Source organism: Macrobrachium nipponense, chromosome 44, assembly GCF_015104395.2.
Source record: "Macrobrachium nipponense isolate FS-2020 chromosome 44, ASM1510439v2, whole genome shotgun sequence".
In the NCBI taxonomy this organism is placed as follows: domain Eukaryota; kingdom Metazoa; phylum Arthropoda; class Malacostraca; order Decapoda; family Palaemonidae; genus Macrobrachium; species Macrobrachium nipponense.
In genome coordinates this window covers 31,691,239-31,714,089 of record NC_087221.1, presented here as the reverse complement: position 1 = coordinate 31,714,089, position 22,851 = coordinate 31,691,239, and the positions used below count along the sequence as shown (strand labels likewise).

The 22,851-nt window shown below is 37.3% G+C and overlaps 1 protein-coding gene and 1 long non-coding RNA gene across 8 annotated transcripts in view; one reads left to right on the top strand and one right to left on the bottom strand.

The window, feature by feature from the left end:
- The window catches only part of LOC135204143 (uncharacterized), a 145,969-nt gene extending 144,947 nt beyond the window's left edge, over positions 1–1,022 (top strand). Inside the window, exon 2 of the long non-coding RNA XR_010312112.1 lies at positions 614–1,022. This is a non-coding gene — a long non-coding RNA (uncharacterized LOC135204143). The remainder of the gene's footprint in view (positions 1–613) is intronic.
- LOC135204142 (EGFR adapter protein-like) overlaps positions 1–22,851 on the bottom strand; it is a gene marked incomplete in the record, with an annotated part of 933,128 nt that overhangs the window by 3,208 nt on the left and 907,069 nt on the right. For 4 of the 7 annotated variants that reach the window (XM_064234151.1, XM_064234149.1, XM_064234155.1 and 1 more), the window contains 5 exon segments: positions 3,640–3,811; positions 4,129–4,335; positions 4,836–5,138; positions 5,868–6,055; positions 6,557–6,847. In XM_064234151.1, the coding sequence (XP_064090221.1) occupies positions 3,640–3,811; positions 4,129–4,335; positions 4,836–5,138; positions 5,868–6,055; positions 6,557–6,847 (1,161 nt within the window). 7 annotated transcript variants of the gene reach the window in all.

Below are 22,851 nucleotides of genomic sequence, written 5' to 3'. Positions count from 1 at the left end.
CAATTAAACCATTAAAGCAGTCTACGATACTACAAATGTTTGGGTTGCTGAATACCTCCAGTATTCATACTGTTTTTCCAACAGTACACAGGAGGTACTTTCAACTGGATTTCAACTGCATAACACCTAGTTTCTGCTATATGCTTTTGTTAATACTTTATAGTGTGCACAGAGGTACTTTCAACTAGATTTTATAATGCATACCAAACAACTCGTTTCTGCTATATTGAACCTTTTACTGTGCTTTTGTTAATACTTTAGTGTTTTTTGCTTGTAAATTAGCTTTTAAATTAAACAGTTTTTGACACAAAGACCTCTGTTAACAAGTGAAGTAATCAGTCGTCGAGGACCTCCTCACTCCTCTTATCAAAAATTTTCATAAAGAATAATTGCATATTAAGGGGTACATGCCCCTAAAAGATTTATCATTACAGTCTTTTAAGATGTTTGCTGATAGCTAAAAGAGTTTCAGATGAAAGGTTTCTTATCCACTGTTAAAATACATGCCAGAAAGAACAGTTTCCCTCGATTGGTCAAGAGTCGGGCACTATTGAAAAATAACTTCTCAGTACTTGTTCTTTATCAGTTTAGTAACTATAATTTTTTTCAACAGGGGCTGGCACCTTCTACGTAGAACATTGCAAAGGAGAACTAGGATATTCTCAACGAAGAAAATAAGCTTTTAGAAGCTGGTAATCTACTTCAAATCAGAGAAAATGCAACAAGAGAACCACAGGACATGAAGCAAGTAATTCTATGCAAAGAAATCGGGACCTCTTCACCTGCAAGAGAACCACAGGACAGAAGCTGGCAATCCTGTGCAAAAAAAACAAGAAATCGGGACATCTTTCCTAGCAAGAGAACCACAGGACATGAAGATGGTAATCTAGTGCAAAAAAAGATAACTGTGACCTCTTCACCATCAACTAAGAAAATAAGATTTTAGAAGCTGGTAATCACGAGTAACAGGAAGATCTTTCTTTTCTGGACACAACTTATTTTTAAATAAATAATTAATAATTTTGCTTTTTTTTTTGTGGTGGTTCTGATTATTCATACATCAATAATTTTCCTTTTGCTGTAGGGTGTGTGTTGTTAACTGTAGTATACTACAGGCTTCATTTAGGGAAAATTTATTGCATGTCTAGTTACCTTTTCATCAGTATTCTGTAGTATATACTACAGTATTCTGTAGTATATACCACAATATTCTGTAGTATATACACAATATTCTGTAGTATACACTACGGGGTTTAGTTCATTTAGGGGATAATTGTCTAATTATCTCTTTCTACATCAGTATCCTTATACTTTTTCATTAATATTTTGAATTTACAATACAGTAAGTATCCTTATACTTTTTTATTAATAAATATTTTGAATACGTAATCTTTATACTATAGAAATTATGGCAAAATCAGTATCCTCTGAACTATAACGAAATTTGACCAGATCAGTATCCTATGAATAGTTACAACTCTTCCTCACTCAAATACTGTGGCAAATGGGAAACGGTACAATTAATATAATTAAACAAAACACAACACAACCATCCATTGTGAAACCAATAGCACTGTTACTTTAGTTTTATGTAAGTTACTTTGGTTCTATGTGAACGATGTGCAGGTTTCAATCTCGGCACTCTCAAGTAAGAGAAAGAATAAATGGTGACCTTCCAAGGATGAGGATGGTACAGGCCAGGGGTGGCTTTTGCTTCCCGTTGATCTTCACACTATGAACAATGTGAAACACAACGGGGAAACAAAGGCTACCCCTGGCCTGTACCATTCTCATCCTTGGAAGGTCACCATTTATCCCTTCCATTATTTGAGAGAGTCCCAAGAGAAAAGAAATGGTCGGATTCTATAATGTGCAACTTAGAAGGACACAAGCATCCTGACATGTCAACTACAAACTGTGGTTACATGGTCAGCACTAAGGTGTAACCAAAGTTCTTACCTTAAAGTTAACAAAAAGGCAATTATTGGAATGGGATATATCCTGGAGTTTATATATAAATATAAAGATACCCTGAATAACCTAACCTACCATATCAAAATGACTCCCAAACCAGAGAGAACCCTATTGTCTCAGGAATCTACATTTCCACTGAACCAATGCAAAGGGTGGTCAAGCATCCTTCCTCACTGGAGATGCATTATCGACAAGGTTTCCCTTCATTACCACCAAGGAACCTGAGGGGATGATATTGATAATCCTCTAAAACAAAGGTTGTGGTGATAAATATGACATTCCAATTATGAAATAATTAGGCAGATTTGCAAAAACAAAATCTGCAAGTTTAACTTACGTATTTCCCAAGAGAACAATAATATTACTCGTAACAGAATATGTATATGTATAGCCATAATCTTCCAACATTGCCAACAATGATGGCTTGGCACAGAGGTCTGGGGTGAAATAGAAGACAACTGCAAATTACCTAACAACCAAGATGCTGTTAGATATCAATTGAAAAATGAAAAAAAAAAACATCCACTTTAGAGGAGATAAAAGACAGGAACAGTTGAACTCAATCAGAGGTACATCGTGTTTGTGTTGGTTCTTGGCTGGTAATGATATTTGACAGGCTAGGCAACTTTCCAAGTGTATGGCGTCAACAATGGCCCCTATTAACACTTGTAAAGGGATCTAGATTGAGAACGTATGGGATATCGATTGCAAATGGAACAAAAGCAAACTTCTGCACAAAATCTAGATTCAAATAGGCCAAGGGTCTACAAAGACGAATTTCCACAGCTGGAATAATTTCACTGAGGATCTAAGGAGATACCCTGGTGGATTCATCATCCCAAGAAGTGGCAGATAGTCTCTTACTTTCAATTTCTACAATAAGTAGCAAGCAACACTGAGGACCAAAGCAGATATCCCGGTGGATTCATAAGCCCAAGTAGTTGCAGATTGGAGATTGCAGGCTCTTACTTCCAATGTCTACAATAAGAAGCAAGCAATCTCCAACGAAGACGACAGGCTAAACAGTCATTTTAACAAATGCCGTGAATGTGACATTTCCCTTTCAAATGTCTCAAATATGACAACATCAATGGGGAAGTTGTCTTTAGATTACTGGAGAAAATCCATGGTTAGTCAACGTTAAATAGAGCGAAGCGAATTTCTCCTCGTTTATGGAAACCACCAACCCCTATTCATCAACTGACCTAAAACACTAGATGACGATCACCATAAAATGACATGAGATCCATGCTGCCAAAGACAGACATTGCTTAGATGTGAGACATCATCATCACAGATATCCCACTTCAGTAATGTCTTGACTGGTTGATTCCCAAACCAGTTAACTTAATTAAGGAACTATTGGGCAACTCCCACAAATTACATATCTGGATTAGACAGTTATGTAAGCATGCATTTTTTTTTTTTTTTTTTTGTTTTTTTTTTTTTTTTTGCAAGATAAGGGTTGTAATTCAATGTGTTTTAACAGTGATTCCCTCCAATTTTAAGGGTAAAAAAAATTGACACTCAAAGGAAACATGAAATCGAACATTTTTGAATTACTGGGAGCGAGGATTTCCCTTGCTTTTTATGACTGTACAACTGTCTTGATACAACTCTCCAGCAGTAATAACTGAATTACTAATTAATAATAAAATACAATACCTTTATTTTGTAGCCTCTATTGGTCTTGACAATGAGATAATGCGCAATTCCCGAGACTGTAAAATCTCGTGGCACCCTTAGACTGAGGGCGTAGCACCCTGGCTTGCTCGTGGACTCTCTCACCATGAAAGCTCCAACAGGCTCATGACTCAACACCTCGAGGGCAATCTCTCTGTAAGGAAGAGTTTCATTTAAGTAGAAGGTCAATGACAAAAATGCCTCGCTTAAAATTTAATCGTTGCTTATATTACACAAACACACTACATATTTACTTCAGATAGTTTTTTTTTTTTTTTTTTTTTGAAAAATAGCTTTTAAGGTCTAGTGACACTAGATAACACTCATCATAATAAAATATGCTTGCCAAAATCAGCAATTGAAAATTGACTTTTAAGGTCTTATGGTACTTCAGGGCCTTAAAAAAAATGCCAGAATCTTACATATTAAAAGTAGAACGAGAAGGTTTAAGGATTTTGAAGCCTTGCTCACCTGGGAATTCCTGCCTGGAACCAAGCAGCTGTCTTGAGGTGTGGTTCCTCTGGGGGAGTGAGCGAATCTGAGCGTTCGGGGAGAGGGGGCGGAGTCGCAGACCGTGTGCTAGACGTGGACACATCAAGACCCACCACTCCTGACGAAGCACTTGAGCTGACGGATATTTGAGAGATGCGCTTTAACTTCACATCGTCGGAAATGCGGCTGAAATATTGGACGTTTACTTAGATCAAACTCAATGTTTACAACAACGTCGGCCGAAAACGATACTCTCTAGCCATCGAGTAAGAAAGAGACAAACTGAACATAACAAAAAAATGTCAAGGGTGATAAAAATGAAAATAAAATCACACTAAACTAAATTACTTATTTGTGTTTTTTTTTTAAATGTATAACTAAAAATGGTTATCTATACCAGAAGATAAAGCAAAATGAGCTAAAATCGCCAAATGAGACTAAATTATAATTGTCTAAACTTGACAAAGAGAGAAGGAAATTCCCTATTGCTAAGGGCATTCTCATTTTCAGTCTCGGCGGTCATGCCAATTAGTTCCTTAACGACTTTGAAAATAAAGAAATACAAATTCATAAAGGAACACATAAATAAAAATAAGAAGCAGCAGCCTCTAACGAACAAGACAAAAAAGCAACTCGGCAAAATGATTATCTTTACAAACAGACAAAAAAGACGTCATTGTTATTACCACTTGTTATCATTTTCCTGGTGTTCCTGTACATCGGCAGACGAGACCACACTGGGCACGACGGCGTCGCTGACTTTCTCGTTGACGTACCCGACGACGGCGGTGCTGGTGGTGGAGGAGGAGCTGGAGCCGGTGGTGACGCAGGTGGTGGTGTGACACGAAGGCGAAGACGAGGACGACGACGAGGTGACTAGGGGGCGAAGGTCTTCCTCCAGGTTGAGAGTGGATTCCAAGGTCACACTCAGCTTCTTGATGAGCGGCGGCTTGTCGGCCAGTCTTTTGGTGCTGTTAAGCTCAGACGGGCTGAGGATGATGGATGACGTTGCAATTTGACTTCGGTCATGATTTCTCGATATAAAATTGATATTCAAATGTTTCTATAAAAAATCACCGATGAATTGTATTCAGTTGATTAGTTTAGTTCGGTAATGCTAGACCGAGTTACAAATTCATGTTTAAATATGGATGTTTATTTCATTATTATTTATCAATATCAAAGCTAATATTCAAATACTTCTATAATGATAATAATACATGAATTGTTTTAGCTTGACATGTACGTTTTGGTAATATAGACCGAGTTACCAGTTCAGCAGTGCGTGTTACTATCAATTCTGTTTCAAGTACCTATGTTTAATTTCATTATTATTTATTAATTTGAGATCTAATATTCAAATACTCTATATTGAAGTAAGGATGTTTTATAACATTAATATTTATTAATAAAAAAACAATATTCAAATACTTCAATAATAATCAGCGATTAATTATTTTAACTACAAATGTCTGGTGCTGTAATCTAGACTTTGGTTCAAGTTCAGCAATGTTTGTTAACATCAATCCAGTTTTGAATAATTTTCTTTTTACGGAGAAATTTAATAATAAATCTCAATATGGAATAACAGTATAATTGAAGGAATATAAGCCTCAATTTAGCAGCTGTAGGGAAAATAATAATCATAGAGGGGTAGCTGGTAAGTCACGTGTTGTTAATACTGATAATAGCGACCCAATCAAAACCGCCTTCCTTACCTGTTACTGTTTTCGCTGTCGGGCGAATGTAAAATATTGTCATTTTCGGGATGAGTGTGAAGGCCTGGCAGTGAGGAAGGTTTCTGTAGGCCTCCTAGCGAACCGTGCGAGGGGCTTTGGGCTAAGGCGGGGCTACCAGGCGTTCTCATGTTGGGGCTTGGACTAGAATCGCGAGAGGCTGCGGCACCCTGGGGGGAAAAGGAGACAATTAGAGCGGGTGAACCCGGGGGGGAAATGGAAATGGTGGAGACAATTATTAGGCTGTCAAACGGAGGGAGAGAATTGAAGACAATGAATTTGATGGTTATTTCATAAGAAGGCAGAAATGAAAGTTGAGAAATAAAATTGAATACATTAGTACTTCTTATAAAGGGATGGATACTAAAGACGTTTATCATAATGGGCACTAACAGGAGAGGGTATATGAGAGATGAACGTGTCAAGAACATGTGTTCGTGTTCAAGTTGGTTATACGGTTTCCGTGATGAAAATAAAACGAAAATAATTATATAAAACATTTCCTACAATAGGCATACATAATCAAAACTGCTCTTGAAACATTTTCAATTTTCTTTCATGATAAAGCCACTGATGCACTGAAAAAAGCAGCGTGAAATAAAAAAAAATATGAAACAAATATGAATTTAAATATAAACATGAATGTCTCCGAGTGATCAAATTCATTATACCTGTAAGGATGATGAGGAACAATGATGCTCACACGACCTTTTGTTGTGCGGTGGTGTGTGGATGTTGTGTGTGTGATGCGTGTGGGTGTGTGTGGGTGTGCCTGAGGGCGAGGGCGTGTGCGTGTGCGGGTGGTTGTGGGAATGAGCTAAGGTGTGCGGGAGTGGAGGAGGAGGGGTGTTGCCGTGGGCGTGGGTGGGGATCACATCTCGGATGGTAGCCCCGGATTTCTGAAGGTGGGCGGCGTAGGCAAGGCGGAAGGCGTGCCCAACGATGCTGTTCAACTCCTCGGCCTGTGAATACGAGAAGAGACAAACGTAATTATAAGAGATGATGATGATGACGTCATTATGAGAGATGATGATGATGATGATAGAGAGAGAGAGAGAGAGAGAGAGAGAGAGAGAGAGAGAGAGCTGCCTCTGCTGTCGAGTTTAGAAGGCTGGGTAACTTTCTTTTGCGGGTGGCAAAAAGGTATTGCAGAAAGTGCTTGGATTCACGATGAATAAAGATTAATCTATAGCTGACGGTAGATTAGAATTATACAAGCAGAACTAATAACCTTGGTCAGCATTCCAAGCGCAACTCTAGCTTTATAACATCATGCTTTCTCTATATAAAAATTAAAACTATAAATAATAAAATAAAAAAACTATTAGCTATTACCTCCCTGACTTGAGTGTCAGGTTTGTTTTTGCAAATACAATGCAAATGAAACGAACTGTATTCAAGCATAATTATTCTAGTATCAAGAGCTCTACAGAATCCGATAATGACTGTTTATTCACTTTCACCAGAAATATCATAAGTTTATTGACCGTTATTTTACTGAAAGTCCTCTATGTAAACAAGATCAGTAAACCAATCATTGAGGATGTTAAAAACTGGAAATAGTCTAAGCACTGGTGTATTTTTATATATTTTAATATACTTCTCTAATCAATATGCTACGTATCGTAGTTATCCGGAGGAATACTACATTCAGCAATAAAAAATGATCGAGTTCCAATTGAATCCACTTAAATAATAGTATTAATTCACAATCTTATAATTAAAACCTAATACCACTGGTATTCTAACAACACACTCCAGTTAGAATATATAAAACTCAAAACTCAAGTGGTATTCTGGAATAAACCACGTCAAGTTCACAACCATTCTTTAGGAGCGGTAAAGGTAACTATCGAATAAACACATGACAACATAGCTATCGGAATCACCAACGTTAATTTTGAATTAAATCAGATCGTTTTCTCAAAAAGAAGAAGAAGAACAACCGCATACACACACGACACCGAAATCTCATTTTTAAATGGAAAACTACACAAACTAACTTCAGCATTTCCCTTTTAGAAAATAAACAGACTTACTGTGTCGTCGGTAAAAGACTCAAAGATATATGAATTTCTCAGATGACGCTGTGAATGCGTATAGTACACAGTTTTTAATGCTACCGCTGCTTATGAAGGCTACCGGCTGTTTACTGTGCATTATATGATAAGAGTTTAACACCTCACACTACTCCAAATTGAAACTCTACCCCCCCCTCCTCCCATTCTCTCCCTCCCCCCTCTCTTCCGGGAATTCCCACAACGAACCTGAAGATTCGTAAACTGAACAACAAAGGGAAACGCGACATTAAAGCTGTTTTGCAGCCGATAAATCGACTCTTGGAAAAAAGGAACAGGAAGAGGACCCGTACCGCCCACGGACACAATACAAGAGCTGCAGAAATTGCAATTGCTCTGGGCGATGTTTCCTGCTTAAACAAAGAACTCACTACTTCGTCGTACCGGTTTTCTCTGTTAATTAAAGTATCAATAAGCCAATAAGCGGTCTGTTCGCTTCTAGGGGCAAAGTAGTCTCTCTCAGGACGCGACGGAGATCAACTGAAGTGATCGGGAAATGGGAGTGACGCGTGCATAAAGTGCTCTGCGGAAATATGACCTTTTTTTTTTCTTTTTTTTTTGAGAGAGGTCGCATGACCTTTTTCGAGAGGTCAATGGAAATGGGCAACGGGCAACATCTACGGAATTCTGGTCCAGAAGGTATTGACTGATTTATTGCCTTGACCCACTGTTGGTAAGGTGTGAGAGTGAGGCGGCTTTGTGTTGCCCTACGGACTTTTTAAACCAAGACAGAAAAAATGCTGAATAATAGGGAAAAAAATCAGGGGAAGGGTGGGAATGAGAGATTGTGGGGGGGGGGGGGTCTACCCCGAAGCGACGAAGCTTCTGATGTAACACTGGTCTAGACAACCTAATGAATCGATGACGTCAGTCATGCATCAAGTATGAGAGCATGAAACATTCATTTCAAGAACAAAACGAGCGGAAACTGGAATGCTTCAAGGTATAACGAGACCCAATTAATACGCGTATGTCTCATGACATTATATATATATATATATATATATATATAATATATATATATATATATATATATATATAAGGCATAGAATATATAATATATAAATGCAGAAAAAACATATATAAAAATGAATAAATGGGAGCAAAAACGCTCGTAACTTCTGCTCTGGAATTATCGCACGTTAACGCGGATCACGGATTTTCAGCACGCATATATCATTTTTCTCTAGGTACTTATCTCTCTCTTAACCTCGATGCTTTGTTATATCTATTAAAAACGACTCTTAAGAAAGAAGACGATTTTTCTTTTCGGTCTAAGACGGAACAACCAAAATGCCAGACCTGAATTAATCAGGGAACGCCATCTGGCAACTAAGCATGTCGTTGCCAACTTACATTTCGATCTTGTGTGTCACGTAGATACCGTCCGTGCCGAGCAGCCCCCCCCCCCCCCCCCCCACCCCAACACACACACACACACACACACAAGTGTAGGTACGAGCATCCAAGGGTTTATCTGAATGGATCACTTTCTACAAAATACTGTCTAACGTTTTCATAGTAGAGAAAGTAAAGACTCCATATGAATTCGAGCCTCGAAAGTAAAGGGCGAACCTAAACCCTCCTACTTTTCCAAAAGGCTAATTAACAGACAGTCTAAGCTTTCATTATAGTTGGAATAACAGTCTTCCTTCCCAGTGGAATAAACATTTTTTTTGTTTTTCCCCTTTCCAATGGCCCCTGGCCCCCCCCCCAACCTCTACACGCAAGAGAGAGTTTTAGAGAGAGAGAGAGAGAGAGAGAGAGAGAGAGAGAGAGAGAGGAGTTTATTGGCAATTCAAGTCCCTTTCATTCTGAAATATTCTGGGCAAAGCTGACCGCTACATATTCAAAAGAAGGGGTCGTTATCAAGCTTCCCGAGACTCTCTCAATACGCAGGGCGACGCATCTATTCGATTCCCCCGGAAGCTTTGGTGCAACGCTTGACAGCCCTTCTTCAAGAAAAGCAAAGGACATAAGAAACCCCCCCGCCCCTCACCCCCAACCCTCTCCATCACGCGTCAGGAGTACGAACTGCCACATTATGACAGCACCATCCGAACCCCTTTTCGGGTGCATTTAACTGCAGTGTCCTAATCGTTGCAAAACAACTAAGCGTCCTTCTCGTTCGCAGGTTTAATGCGGTGAGAGAATGCGAGTAGCCTAACGAATTAGACATTAAAGACAACAGAGATGCCTAATGTACTGTGCGAGACGCATTTAAAAGCTTTCATAAGGTTTCATTAGGTTTGGTATCCTGTCAATGCGAATAATACATTAGGGAAAAAAATTATCTAGTTCTCACGGGGCATGCAGGAATCTCAAATTGCGCACTACATAGACTAATATACAAATATTTTATAATGACATATTTGAAAATTATTCATGTAGGTAAAGTTTAATATAAAGTACTTTCTATAATAAATAATGTCGAGTATAAATAGACAATAAAAATTAAGTACTTCTAAAGCAGTCTACGAGATTATTATTATTATTATTATTATTATTATTATTATTATTATTATATGAAAATCATTCATGTAAATAAAGTTTAATAAAAATAAAGTACTTTCTATAATAAATAATGAGTATAAATAAAGGCAATAAAAATTAAGTACTTCTAAACCAATCTATGAGATTTTTATTATTATTATTATTATTGTCTTTGATAACAATACAAAAATATTTCTTGATGGGTCTCGGAGGACTGTCAAACAATATACCAGGCTAAAGGCATAAACTCAAGCTAGATAAATCAATGAATGTATTCACTGGTTAGCAATTAAATATCAACGAAGATACATTACAATAAATTAAATATATTGAAGAAGTAATCAATATCTGGACCACAAAACTAGAACAAAACCTTAGAAGCGCAGAATTAGCAGCAGTACATAAACATAGCTTTGATTTAGCCACATACGTTCGATCTTATGTGTTTCATTATTCCGCCAACATACAAATAGCCGCTGCATATGTTGATTGCGATGTTGTTCTCACATACTAATGACGGCCTATCACCCCGGGACACTTGCCCAGTGACCAAGGTATCAAGGACTTCTGAACAGATAGGGCGCAATGATTCCCCTTAAGGAAGAATTGTCGCCTGTGTTACGAATACGGATGTTTCCTGGTATATAACGATTTTAATATGGACCACATTTAGATAAGTCTAATTATATAAGGTAGCGCTCTCTCTCTCTCTCTCTGTCTCTCTCTCCTTCTCTCTCTCTCGTCCTCATCTCGTCTCTCCTCCTCTCTCTCTCTTTTTTTTATATAATATATATATATATATATATATATATATATATATATATATATAGGTCCAGAAGGAGTCCATGATACTATATTTAAAAGGCCAAGTTTATTAAATATGAGACGTTTCGCACAACTGTGTGCATCATCAGTCTGTGAATAAAATACAATGACATATTAAAATCATATAAAGTTTAAAAGGAATTCACAATTTTAAAAATAAAGTCTAAAAAAGATTAAAAGAGCAGTAAATAAAAAGAGAGACTACTAAAAACACCAACCTTCCATGATCAGAGGAGGTGAAGATGGAATGAGTTACAGTTGGCAGAGAGAAGCGACGACAACTATGCCAGGTACAGAGGTGACGAGGACAAATTACCGTTTAATGAGGGCACCAGTCTTTTAATATATAACGACTCAAGCGTTGTTAGTTGGTCAGGATGTTTTACATAATCAATTATTGTAAAATGTTCTTTTTTAATTTCAGTCTTGCATATTATTGAGTGGTTTCTGATATTGGAAAATTCTGGTTGTTTTATCCTTTGACCTGTACGGAAGCTAAAGCCCAAATGGCTACAATATCTGACCCTCAGCAACCTCCGAGTCGATCCAACGTAAGAGCCCGGACATCCAGGGCATGTGAATTTATAAATAACGTTGGATCTCATGAAGGGCTGAAGGCGATCTTTAAAGTTAAAAAACGATCGAATAGTGCAAGGATTACTCGACACAAGCCTGACTTTAAGACACGGAATTTCCTGTTCAATTATACGAGTGAGATTTAAACCTCACTCGTATAACTGAACACATATATATATATATACTATATATATATCTATATATATATATATATATATATATATATATATATATATATATGGGCAATAATACGATAACATATTTTCCTTCATAGTAGTTGTGGGTGCAATACTACTACTACTTCTACTACTACTACTACTACTACTACTACTACTACTACTACTAAAAATAATAATTTAATTCTCATGCAGTGTCTTTGCAAGCGTGAATTTACTTAAAAGAAATACGGCCTATTCATTCTGTCAACTTTACAAGTTTCATAAAAATAAATACATAAAAAGATCGCTGAATTTCCACCATTACGGAAATAAAAAAGTTATTTATCATAACCCTTAACAAGTTGTGGGAAACACACTATCATTATTCATTTACCATTATTTACTATTTATGTGGGAAACACACGTAATTTTTCATTATTTATCAACAACTATTTACTATCTATAAATAGAATAAATGGAGGTCAGGTGAGATAAAGTAAATAGCCTTTAATATCCAAATCTCTCTCTCTCTCCTCTCTCTCTCTCTTACACACACACACTTGGGACTTGGTTGTAATTTTAAGAACGTACATGCAGCCAACTTAATATAAGAGATTTCACCTCTCTCTCTCTCTCTCTCTCTCTCTCTCTCTCTCTCTCTCGACCTGGCAAAAAAGAAAAAAGAAAAAAAAAAGTCTCTTTAACGGACAACCGCCAAAGACTGTCGGCAGAAAATGAAGTGGCGGCGCCCCTCCTTCATATTCACCGCATGAATCACGAGAGATCTTTTGCCATTGCAGGTTGCATACCAAATCCGCCGCCCCCCGCCCCCCACCCCTCCCACTCCGACTCTTGGCGTCAACGGGGACGCTGAAAACATGGGTGTGGAAAGGAGTGGAAGAGAGAGAGAGAGAGAGAGAGAGAGAGAGAGAGAGAGAGAGAGAGAGAGAGAGAGCAGGATGGATGGGGAGGACCCTCCCCCCATTTAGGATGGTACCTGATGAGAGAGAGAGAGAGAGAGAGAGAGAGAGAGAGAGAGCGGTTAACTTCAAGATCGGCGATAAATTATTCCTCCCGACATCAAAGCTCAACGATCTAACAATTAAAATTCTATCTGTACAGTAAATCTCTTCATTCGGCTGAAGATATTAAGCTTCATTACATAATTACTCTCATCATCTGGTCTCCCTTCCCCATATTATCTTCCCTATCAAAAGACGATCAATAAATTCAAAAGAAAAACAAATTTTTATATAAAGATAAGCGTTCAGTCAGGTATGAAATTCTTTTTTACAAATCACCAGTGACAACCATTTTGACTGAATATATACGAAACAAAAAAACATCCCTTCATTTATCTCTAAATTATCACCGACAGCCCTTCTTATTGAATATATACTAAAAAAAGACGTTACTTTATTTATCTCTATATAAAAAAACTCGTCGATTCATTTTTTGTTATTTACAGAACAAAGCCATAATTTCTTCGCCTATATTCGAGAGTTCTCACTTGGCGGATCACATTCAAGACACGAAGTCTTGTCAGCGTAATGCGATGCTCGTCGGTCTTACAGAGTTTCACGCGGTATTTCGTTTCAGGGCTTAAGTTTCCATCAACATTGTCACTTACAGTTGAGATACTGATCCCTGTTACTTTACATTTGGGGTTGTGGTACAGGAGAAATACTAAGTATTTATATATCTGGGGCTATGGTACAAGAGAAATGAGTATTTATATAACTGGGGCTATGGTACAAGAGAAATGAGTATTTATATAATTGGGGCTATGGTACACGAAAAATGAGTATTTATATATTTGGGGCTATGGTACAAGATAAATGAGTATTTTTTTTTTATATCTGAGGCTATGTTACAAGAGAAATGAGTATTTTTATATTTGGGGCTATGGTACAAGAAAAATTAGTATTTATATATTTGAGGCTATGGTAAAAGAGAAATGAGTATTTTCACGTTTGGGGCTAAGGTACAAGAGAAATACTAAGTATTTATATATTTGGGGCTATGGTACAAAATAAATAAGTATTTTTATATCTGAGGCCATGGTACAAGAGAAATGAGTATTTATATATTTGGGGCTATGGTACAAGAGAAATTAATATTTTAATAGTTGGGGTGGCTGATTTTATTTATTAGGGAAATGGAAGTTATTTATATATGTGGGGTCTATAGTACAGAGAAATTGGTATTTTAAAAAAACAGGTGTTCAGCTAAACGTGGTTATTTTACAATGAGAGACTTGGATTCAACTATTTTTTTTAATGTGTCACTGGTCCATATACTTATTACCGTTGAGAAACCTGATTTAAGTATGAATAAATATAAGTATTTGAGCCTCGATATCCTTTCAACCGATAATGTTTCCCAAACGTCATCTCTAAATGAGAAACTATGGTTGGAATCCAATTGTTCTGAATGGGAAAAAAAATTATTTCTAATGAAAAATTCTTTTTAAGTACATTAATTTCAGCGATAAACTTTGAATCACAGAAGGATATGTAGATATGAGCACCATATTCTTATAGTTTCTCAACTCAATTTACGAACTGGAGAGCCAGGCAACCAAGACGAAACTTGTAGTGAAGAAAACCCGAACAGGAAGCAGTAACAAGCACACGAAGGATATTTTTTTTCTTTTCTCTTTTTATTTCTGGGAGCTGGAGGGAGGGAGGGAGGGAGGGAGGGAGCTAGAGGGAGGTGGATGACACTTGGGACTTCACCTTTTTCTTTCTTTCTTTTTTATTACTGTACCTAGTAGAGCCTTCGCCTTTTTTTAGTTTAATTATTAATGCACAAATCGGTGTAACACACGGGATACATTCATGCACGAGAAACCTAAGTTGTACGAATGCGTGAATGCGTTCGTGTGTGTTTATACAGTACAGACATGAACGTATTCTGAAACAAAAGGTTTATAAAATAAATAAACACTACATGTCAGTTTTAATAAGGCTGCGGGCATTCAGCCTCGACTAAGTCTCTTTGAACATAGGAAAGCTCGAAGGACATGAGGTTAAAGAGCCTCAAAGGACATTCTGAAAGAAGGGAGCCAATTCAGGAGCCACACATTCTGGCTCAAGACTCCTCCACATGAAAGAACCTCGTTGAGGCCAACGAGACGCTCCTTCCTACTCCCCCCAACCCCCAACCTTCCCTCTCCAATCATTTCCCCTCCTAAAGGCACCGTCCCTCTAGGGAAATAGGACTATAAATCCTACCAATAAGATCTGTTAAAATGTGAGAGACTGAAGTTGCGTAAGGGGGAGGGGGGCTAGGGGTAACATTCTGACCGTAACCCCTTCACCACACAACCATCACGCTAACCGTGGGAGACCAAACATGTAAAGGGAGGGGGAAGGGGCTTTAGAGGGAAGGCGTTCTGCAGGGGCGTGGGGTGGCACCCCTGTACACTGGTAGGTAGTTAGTGAGGTGGGTGAGGTCACAAAGAACTTCATTATTATGCTCATGGTGGCAAGTGGGGGGGGGGGGGGGGGTGGGGGGGGGGGGGGGGGCGGCTGCAAAGGCTGGTTTCGCCCAGAGGTGGATGGATGGCTTGTATTCACCATTTTTGGATTAATAAAGTCAAATGGTGCATCATGATAGAAGCCTAACATCAGAGTTAAAAACAAAATAGCAATAAATAACAAGAACAACATTTCGAAAGTTTCATGAAATTAGTTCCAGATTCAAAATCGTCTCAACGAGAAGATAGATGGTCTTCCCCAAAATATAACGAACACCCCCCGTCTCTCTCTCTCTCTCTCTCTCTCTCTCTCTCTCTCTCTCTCTCTCTCTCTCTCTCTCTCTCTCTCTTCAGATCCGGATGCCAGTTCATCCCATCCATACATCAGGATAAGGATCACCGATTAACTGGAACGGACTGATTCATTGCTGGATCGAGGATGTCCTTCTTACAAGATTACACAAAAATCTCCGAGAAAGCAGTGGTATGAAAATATGTGCCAGAAGACACTGATGACGATAATCTATCAGTGATATGGTAGAAGGGACACAACGGATATAATATCTGCACAAAGTCTTTCCTTTCTTAGTTTTAATAAATATTAATTAAATATGCACACATTTAAGCAATGAAGACTTCTCATTTAGACATAATTTAATGAAATCAAATGTAAACCGCGTGAATATACAGCTTAAGCATAAAAAAATGACAAGGTAGAGAAGATTGTGCATTGTACCTCCAATTTTCACAATGAGCATACCATTTAAGTAAACCACAGTATTAGACTATTTATCAAGCTTACATTTTTCATGGAAAAAATATTGCAAAATGTTTTAATTCTTTAACATTCTACGTGTCATTGCAGTATTTTTATTCGGTTTCTTTTGAGGGGGTGGGGGTAGGGGTTGGGAACCAAATTCTCAGTTGAACTGAAAATGGACTTTCACTCCGTCCTTAAGACCAAAGGTCTACATCAGTTCTTTTGTGAATCTTAAGATTTTTATTCTTCCTCCGTTGTTATACGCAGTAAGCCCAACACTAAATATAATTATTCGATAAAAAAAGGCAATATATATATCGTCTCATATTATAACTACCACACAAGGAAAGAAATATCAGCTGAAATTTAAAAAATCTAGAAACAATTTGAAAATTTTTACAAGACTGCAACTTCTTGAAAAAATCTAATTTCCTACGAATAAATTTGACAAATAAGACAACTAACTAATCGTTCGGGCATGCCTTAGGAGAGTTCTAACTCAGTGGTCTGGTAAAACTCTTAAAAAAAATCTCTATAAATATGTGTAGGGATTTGTATTTTCAATGCTTCCAATAAAACAAAACAGGACCACGTCAAAGTACTGTTGCATTCCAAGCAGTAGTCAAGAGCATGCTACTTGGACTCGTTCGGTTAATAACCACCAATGATCTAAGTTACAAGGGTCTTTTTCATTCAGTGGGTGGGTAGTTATGATAATGGTCTTCAATTGTGGGCACCATCTGGCAGGAACTGGATGCTACTGTCGAGTGGAGAGGACGCCATATATTCGTTTACTCTCTGGATGAATAGAGGGCCAAGTCTCAACCCTTTGCTATTCCGTGTCACCAAACTATCTAGGTTATCTAGATACCCTTACACTCGTGGGTGGACGTAAGGGCGCTCGAAACACTTTCACAATAGTTTTCATATACATACATACGCACACACACACACACACACACACACACATATATATATATATATATGTGTGTGTATGTGCGTGTGTGTGTGTGTATATATATATATATATATATATATATATATATATATATATAATATATATATATCTGTGTGTGTGTTCTCGACCACCAGCCTCACGAAGAAGTAATAGAATGCAGACTTGGAACCGTCATATGAAAATAAAACTACAAATTCGCAAAAATACCCTAATAACTCCCCTGAGAGGCATTAAAAAACCACTCTGCCCTTGCAAAGTTAACCTTCCGTGATTTTTTTTAGAGATAAAGAAAAAAATCAAATTAAAGAGAAATTTAAATTGGGCTTCATCGTGAAAAATATCAATGCAGTAAGAAACATACAAAACGTGCATAGAAAAAAAAAAACAGCATGAAGTTGAAAACAAGCTCAGCTTCCTCAGAGAGGTTAGTATTTATGACAGGAAACGTCAAAAATTATGACTGCAGGTGGAACCGAAGTCAGTGATTCTTCACTTATGTACTTCACATCCTTTATTGAATTCTCGAGAAGAAGGGGAAGAAGAAGAAAATTGAGAGGGGAACACACACTCAAATATATATATATATATATATATATATATATTATATATATAGTATATATATATATCACACATACCCACACCAGTTAAACTGTGTACATAAAGCTGACAAGAAAACTAACTGACAGTAACAAACAGCAGATCCCGAGAACAAAGAACAAGGCATAACGGGAATATTAATAAGGGGTTTCCCACTACGTATATCCATTACCACGCTACCTGCGATCAACATAAAATTGAACACAGCGTGAGAAGGAGTTTGGAGACGAAAGCAAATGGAAATTATCTCTTTCACCTTTGACAGCGGAAGAAGGCTCCTGGGAGTTGGCTAGTCTTATATCTGATGATGTTCGAACGAATCATGTTTGGAACGGGGTATTATAAACACGTTTCAATACGGTGATTCTATTCTATATATAAGAATGATGCTTCCTATCCAGCATTCGCTAAGTATTTTTTTCCTACCCAGCATAAGGTAATTTTTTTCTAAACACCATTCGCTAAGTTTTTTTTCTACTCAGCATTGGCTGAGTTTTTTCCTACCCACCATTCATTAAGTTTTTTTCCTACCCACCATTCACTAAGTTTTTTCTTACCCAGCATTCGCTAAGTTTTTTCCTTGCTAAGCATTGGCTGAGTTTTTTCCTACCCACCATTCATTAAGTTTTTTTTAATTTTTTTTTTCCTACCCACCATTCCACTAAGTTTTTTCTTACCCAGCATTCGCTAAGTTTTTTCCTTGCTAAGCATTGGCTGAGTTTTTTCCTACCCACCATTCATTCGCTAAGCTTTTTCCTCACCCGTTTATTTCTCAGCTGAATTAACCATGAATTAAACATCACTCATGAGATATAATGTTAAATAATTACATTAAATTTCCACTTGATTACACGCACAGCATAGTCTATGTATATTTGTATTACCAAATTACGTCCAATTACACGTCTAGGTTAACGGAGAGGTAATTTTTAAGATGCCATAATTGAATATTTACAGTAACTTTTTTTTTCGTCGACGAGAAAGATCCAGAATTTTTTTTAACAACATCGCAAATAATTCAATTGTTCCGTTGGTTCCAGGCCTTATTGTGACCCATTTTCTCTCCGTGCCACTCTTTCGCACCATCTCAACCCAGTTATCGTCTATTTTTTTTTTTTTTTTCTTTCTATATCTGGGGCACGTAGATGGCAGGAAAAGACGTGATGTACATGTGTGGGCTTGCACTTGTGCGTGCGCGTAACTACTGAATTAATATAAAATTTGATACGCCAAAATAAAATGTTTATTTAATTATTAGCTGTTGTTAAATTAGATATGAATAAATATTCCAAAAAATTACACGTAAACATGTACAGCAAAAATGGAGTTCATAAAAATAACAAAAGACAAAAAAATGAACTTGAATGTAAGAAAGTATACGTAATACGTGCACCAAGGATTTTGGATGATTTTTTAATCTAATATCAGTTTAATAGCAGTGACGGACAGCATTAATAATGGTGCAGTATTATTTTTTAGAAATGTCTTAGAGCATGAACTTCTAGGTGTCTACGGTAAATAATAATAATAATAATAATAATAATAATAATAATAATAATAATAATAATAATAATAATAATAATAATAATAATAATAATAATAATAATAATGTGACGTTGATTGACAAGGTCAAGAAGAAAGTATCACTCATTGATGTCGCAATACCATGGGACACCAGAGTTGAAGAGAAAGAGAGGGAAAAAATGGATAAGTATCAAGATCTGAAAATAGAAATAAGAAGGATATGGGATATGCCCAGTGGAAATCGTACCCATAATCATAGGAGCACTAGGCACGATCCCAGATCCCTGAAAAGGAATCTAGACTAGAGCTGAAGTAGCTCCAGGACTCATGCAGAAGAGTGTGATCCTAGAAACGGCACACATAGTAGAAGAGTGATGGACTCCTAAGGAGGCAGGATGCAACCCGGAACCCCACACACTATAAATACCACCCAGTCGAATTGGAGGACTGTGATAGAGCAAAAAAAAAAAAAAAAAAATAAAAAAAAAAAAAAAATAATAATAATAGAGCAGTGTTATTTAAAAAATGTATAAGGCAAAAATGAACTTACAGGTGTGCATTGCAAAGATATTAATAATAATAATAATAATAATAATAATAATAATATAATAATAATATAATAATAATAATAATAATAATAATAATCACACCAAAGAAACAGGTTAATTTCTCTCAACACAACACGAATGCGACCGAAGAGCATTATTCTCTCCTGCCCTCAATCTACGAAGATCTCCCAGAAATCGCGGACGAAAAATCTGGGACTTATCTCTGTCAAAAGCGCAGAACAGGATTTTCATGTGCAACCTTTAATGGCTTCACGGGTACGAGCTCCCCTGTCACAGCGAGAAACCGACCTGACCGGGTCAGCCCGGGTTGCTCCGACCAGGTCGCATCTATTGACAAGCTCGGGGCGAGTTTCCCTTCTCGAGTGATAACTCGTGGGAAGCGGGAGATATACTCACTCTCTCTCTCTCTCCTCTCTCTCTCTCTCTCTCTCCTCTCTCTCTCTCTCTCTCTCTCTCTCTCTCTCGTGAAACTTAGTGTATAGATTTTTTGTTTCTGAGACTAAAGCAAAATTCTCTCTCTCTCTCTCTCTCTCGAAAAATTTTGTATAGGGCTTATTTTGTGTTTGTTTCTGAGACTATAGTTAAATCTCTCTCTCTCTCTCTCCTGCTCGCTCGCTCTCTCCATTCTCCGGTTCTCTCTCTTCTCGTGGGATCTCTCTCTCTCTCTCTGCGGGTTGAAGCCCAGGGTAGAGAGAAAGATAAAAACTACAAATATCTTTTAAACACCACAATATCAAAATGAGTAAGGAAGGGCCTTTCTAAGCTATTATTTACTTCTCTCTCTCTCTCTCTCTCTGCTCTCTCATCTTCATCCTCTCTCTCTCTCCTCTTCCTCTCTCGTCTCTCTCTCTCTCTCGTGAAACATTCGTGTATAGATTTTTTTGTTTCTGAGACTAAAAGCCAAATTTCTCTCTCTCTCCTCCTCTCTCTCGAAAAATTTTGTATAGGGCTTCTTTTTGTGTTTTTTTGTTTTTCTGAGACTATAGTTAAATCTCCTCTCTCTCTTCTCTCCCTCATTCTCTTCTCTCCTCGACCTCTCTCGGTCTCTCTTCTCTCTCTCTCTCTGTCGGGTTTGAAGCCCAGGGTAGAGAGAAAGATAAAAACTACAAATATCTTTTAAACACCACAATATCAAAATGAGTAAGGAAGGGCCTTTCTAAGCTATTATTTACTTCTCTCTCTCTCTCTCTCTCTCTCTCTCTCTCTCTCTCTCTCTCTCTCTCTCTCTCCTCTCGGTCTCCTCTCTCTCTCATATCACGGCCATCTACGTAACTCAGGGGATACCAGTTAAATTATTCGTTCAACCGTGAAGCATATACGTGTTCTGTGGGAGCCACCGCCAGGATCAAGAAATGGGAAGAGAGAGAGAGAGAGAGAGAGAGAGAGAGAGAGAGAGAGAGAGAGAGAGAGAGAGAGAATGTAATCTACATAAATGATTCATACGGTGTCACCTACGCCTAGCCAAACGCACCGTGACGAATTACAGTAATTTAACCCATTAACCTCTAAGTTACCCAATTAAAAGTTATAAAGAAATACATGTAGGGGACATTTCAAAAGGCGTAACGTGTCACAAATGTCAAAAGCGGATGTTAATTTCTTTAAAATAACTCGTAAGAATTGGTTTTAGCTTCGTCGAATGTCATTCACGATAAGATATAGCTCGATATCAAAAGCACTGATATTTAATTCTTAATTGCAAACCCTAAAAGAGACCTTACCTTGTTTCATGTCATCAGTATGTTAAGTTTTTAATTCATATAAATTAAAGACCTTATTTTCTTCCATGGCTAAATAATAATAATAATAATAATAATAATATAATAAATAATAATGCAAACTACATAACAAGAATGCTTCATCACTTATCTCTTCCTTAATTATTCACATAAAAAAGCTTGAAGAGATACTATCAAATTACAACACCTTGGGATTTACTAGAAAGGTACCATAAAAGGCGAATTAACTAAAAACAACAATTGGCACAACATTAAATCCAGGATTAAAAAAATTCGTAGAATTTCCTAAGTAATGCTCGCCACCCATCAAATACAAAACTCACGGAACACCTAAACCCATCACAAACGATAACGAAAAAAAAAGAGCATAGAAAAATAATTTTAACATTAACATTAAAGCCTCAAAAAACTCCGGGACACAAATTTCAGCTGAACTTGCACCCTAAGGGTCGTTGCAGTTCACCCTGAATGACCTTTCCCACGCGCATGACTACCTTTCCGGAGACTGACTGACGTCGCCCCAACTCGAGAAACCTCAAAATATACCCTGGGACAAACATGCCGCCGCGCAGGTTAGGTTAAAAGACCACTTCCTGTTGGGTAGACACCGAAGGGTATTGCGCAGTTTATACCCTTGCTTCTGCACCTCACGTGGTAATAATAAAAAGTTCATATATTTCTGTGGCTATTATTGTATCCCCAACGATTTCCTATTCTCTTCTGTGTTAATTACCTTGCTGGACTTGACCACGCTAAAATATACATAAAGAAATGGTCACGATTTTATTCAGTGCCATCGTTTAACTACGTGAAACCAGATTAAGTAAGCTATACGAATAAGCAATTGTCACGAGCGGGTTTTGGTATATACTTGCTCTAGTTAAGCTACTTAACGCGGTATATGAAACATCAATTACTGTCTTGCACATTTAAAGCCTCCTATTCAACGCGAAAATAAGGAAATACTAAATGCACCATCAATTTCTAACAAACTGACATAAAAAGAACTCATCCAATTCAATAGGAAAAATGAAATACTAAAAATATCTATTCTCTGAAGCACAATCACACAGCATTTAATCAATATATTCAAAACAAATTATTTAAATGTCGCATCACTAACTTTCTTTCACCATTGCAACATCTAATACTACAAATGTCATTAATTTCCAGCAAATAATAACAAGTATTTTTCCATGAGGTATATA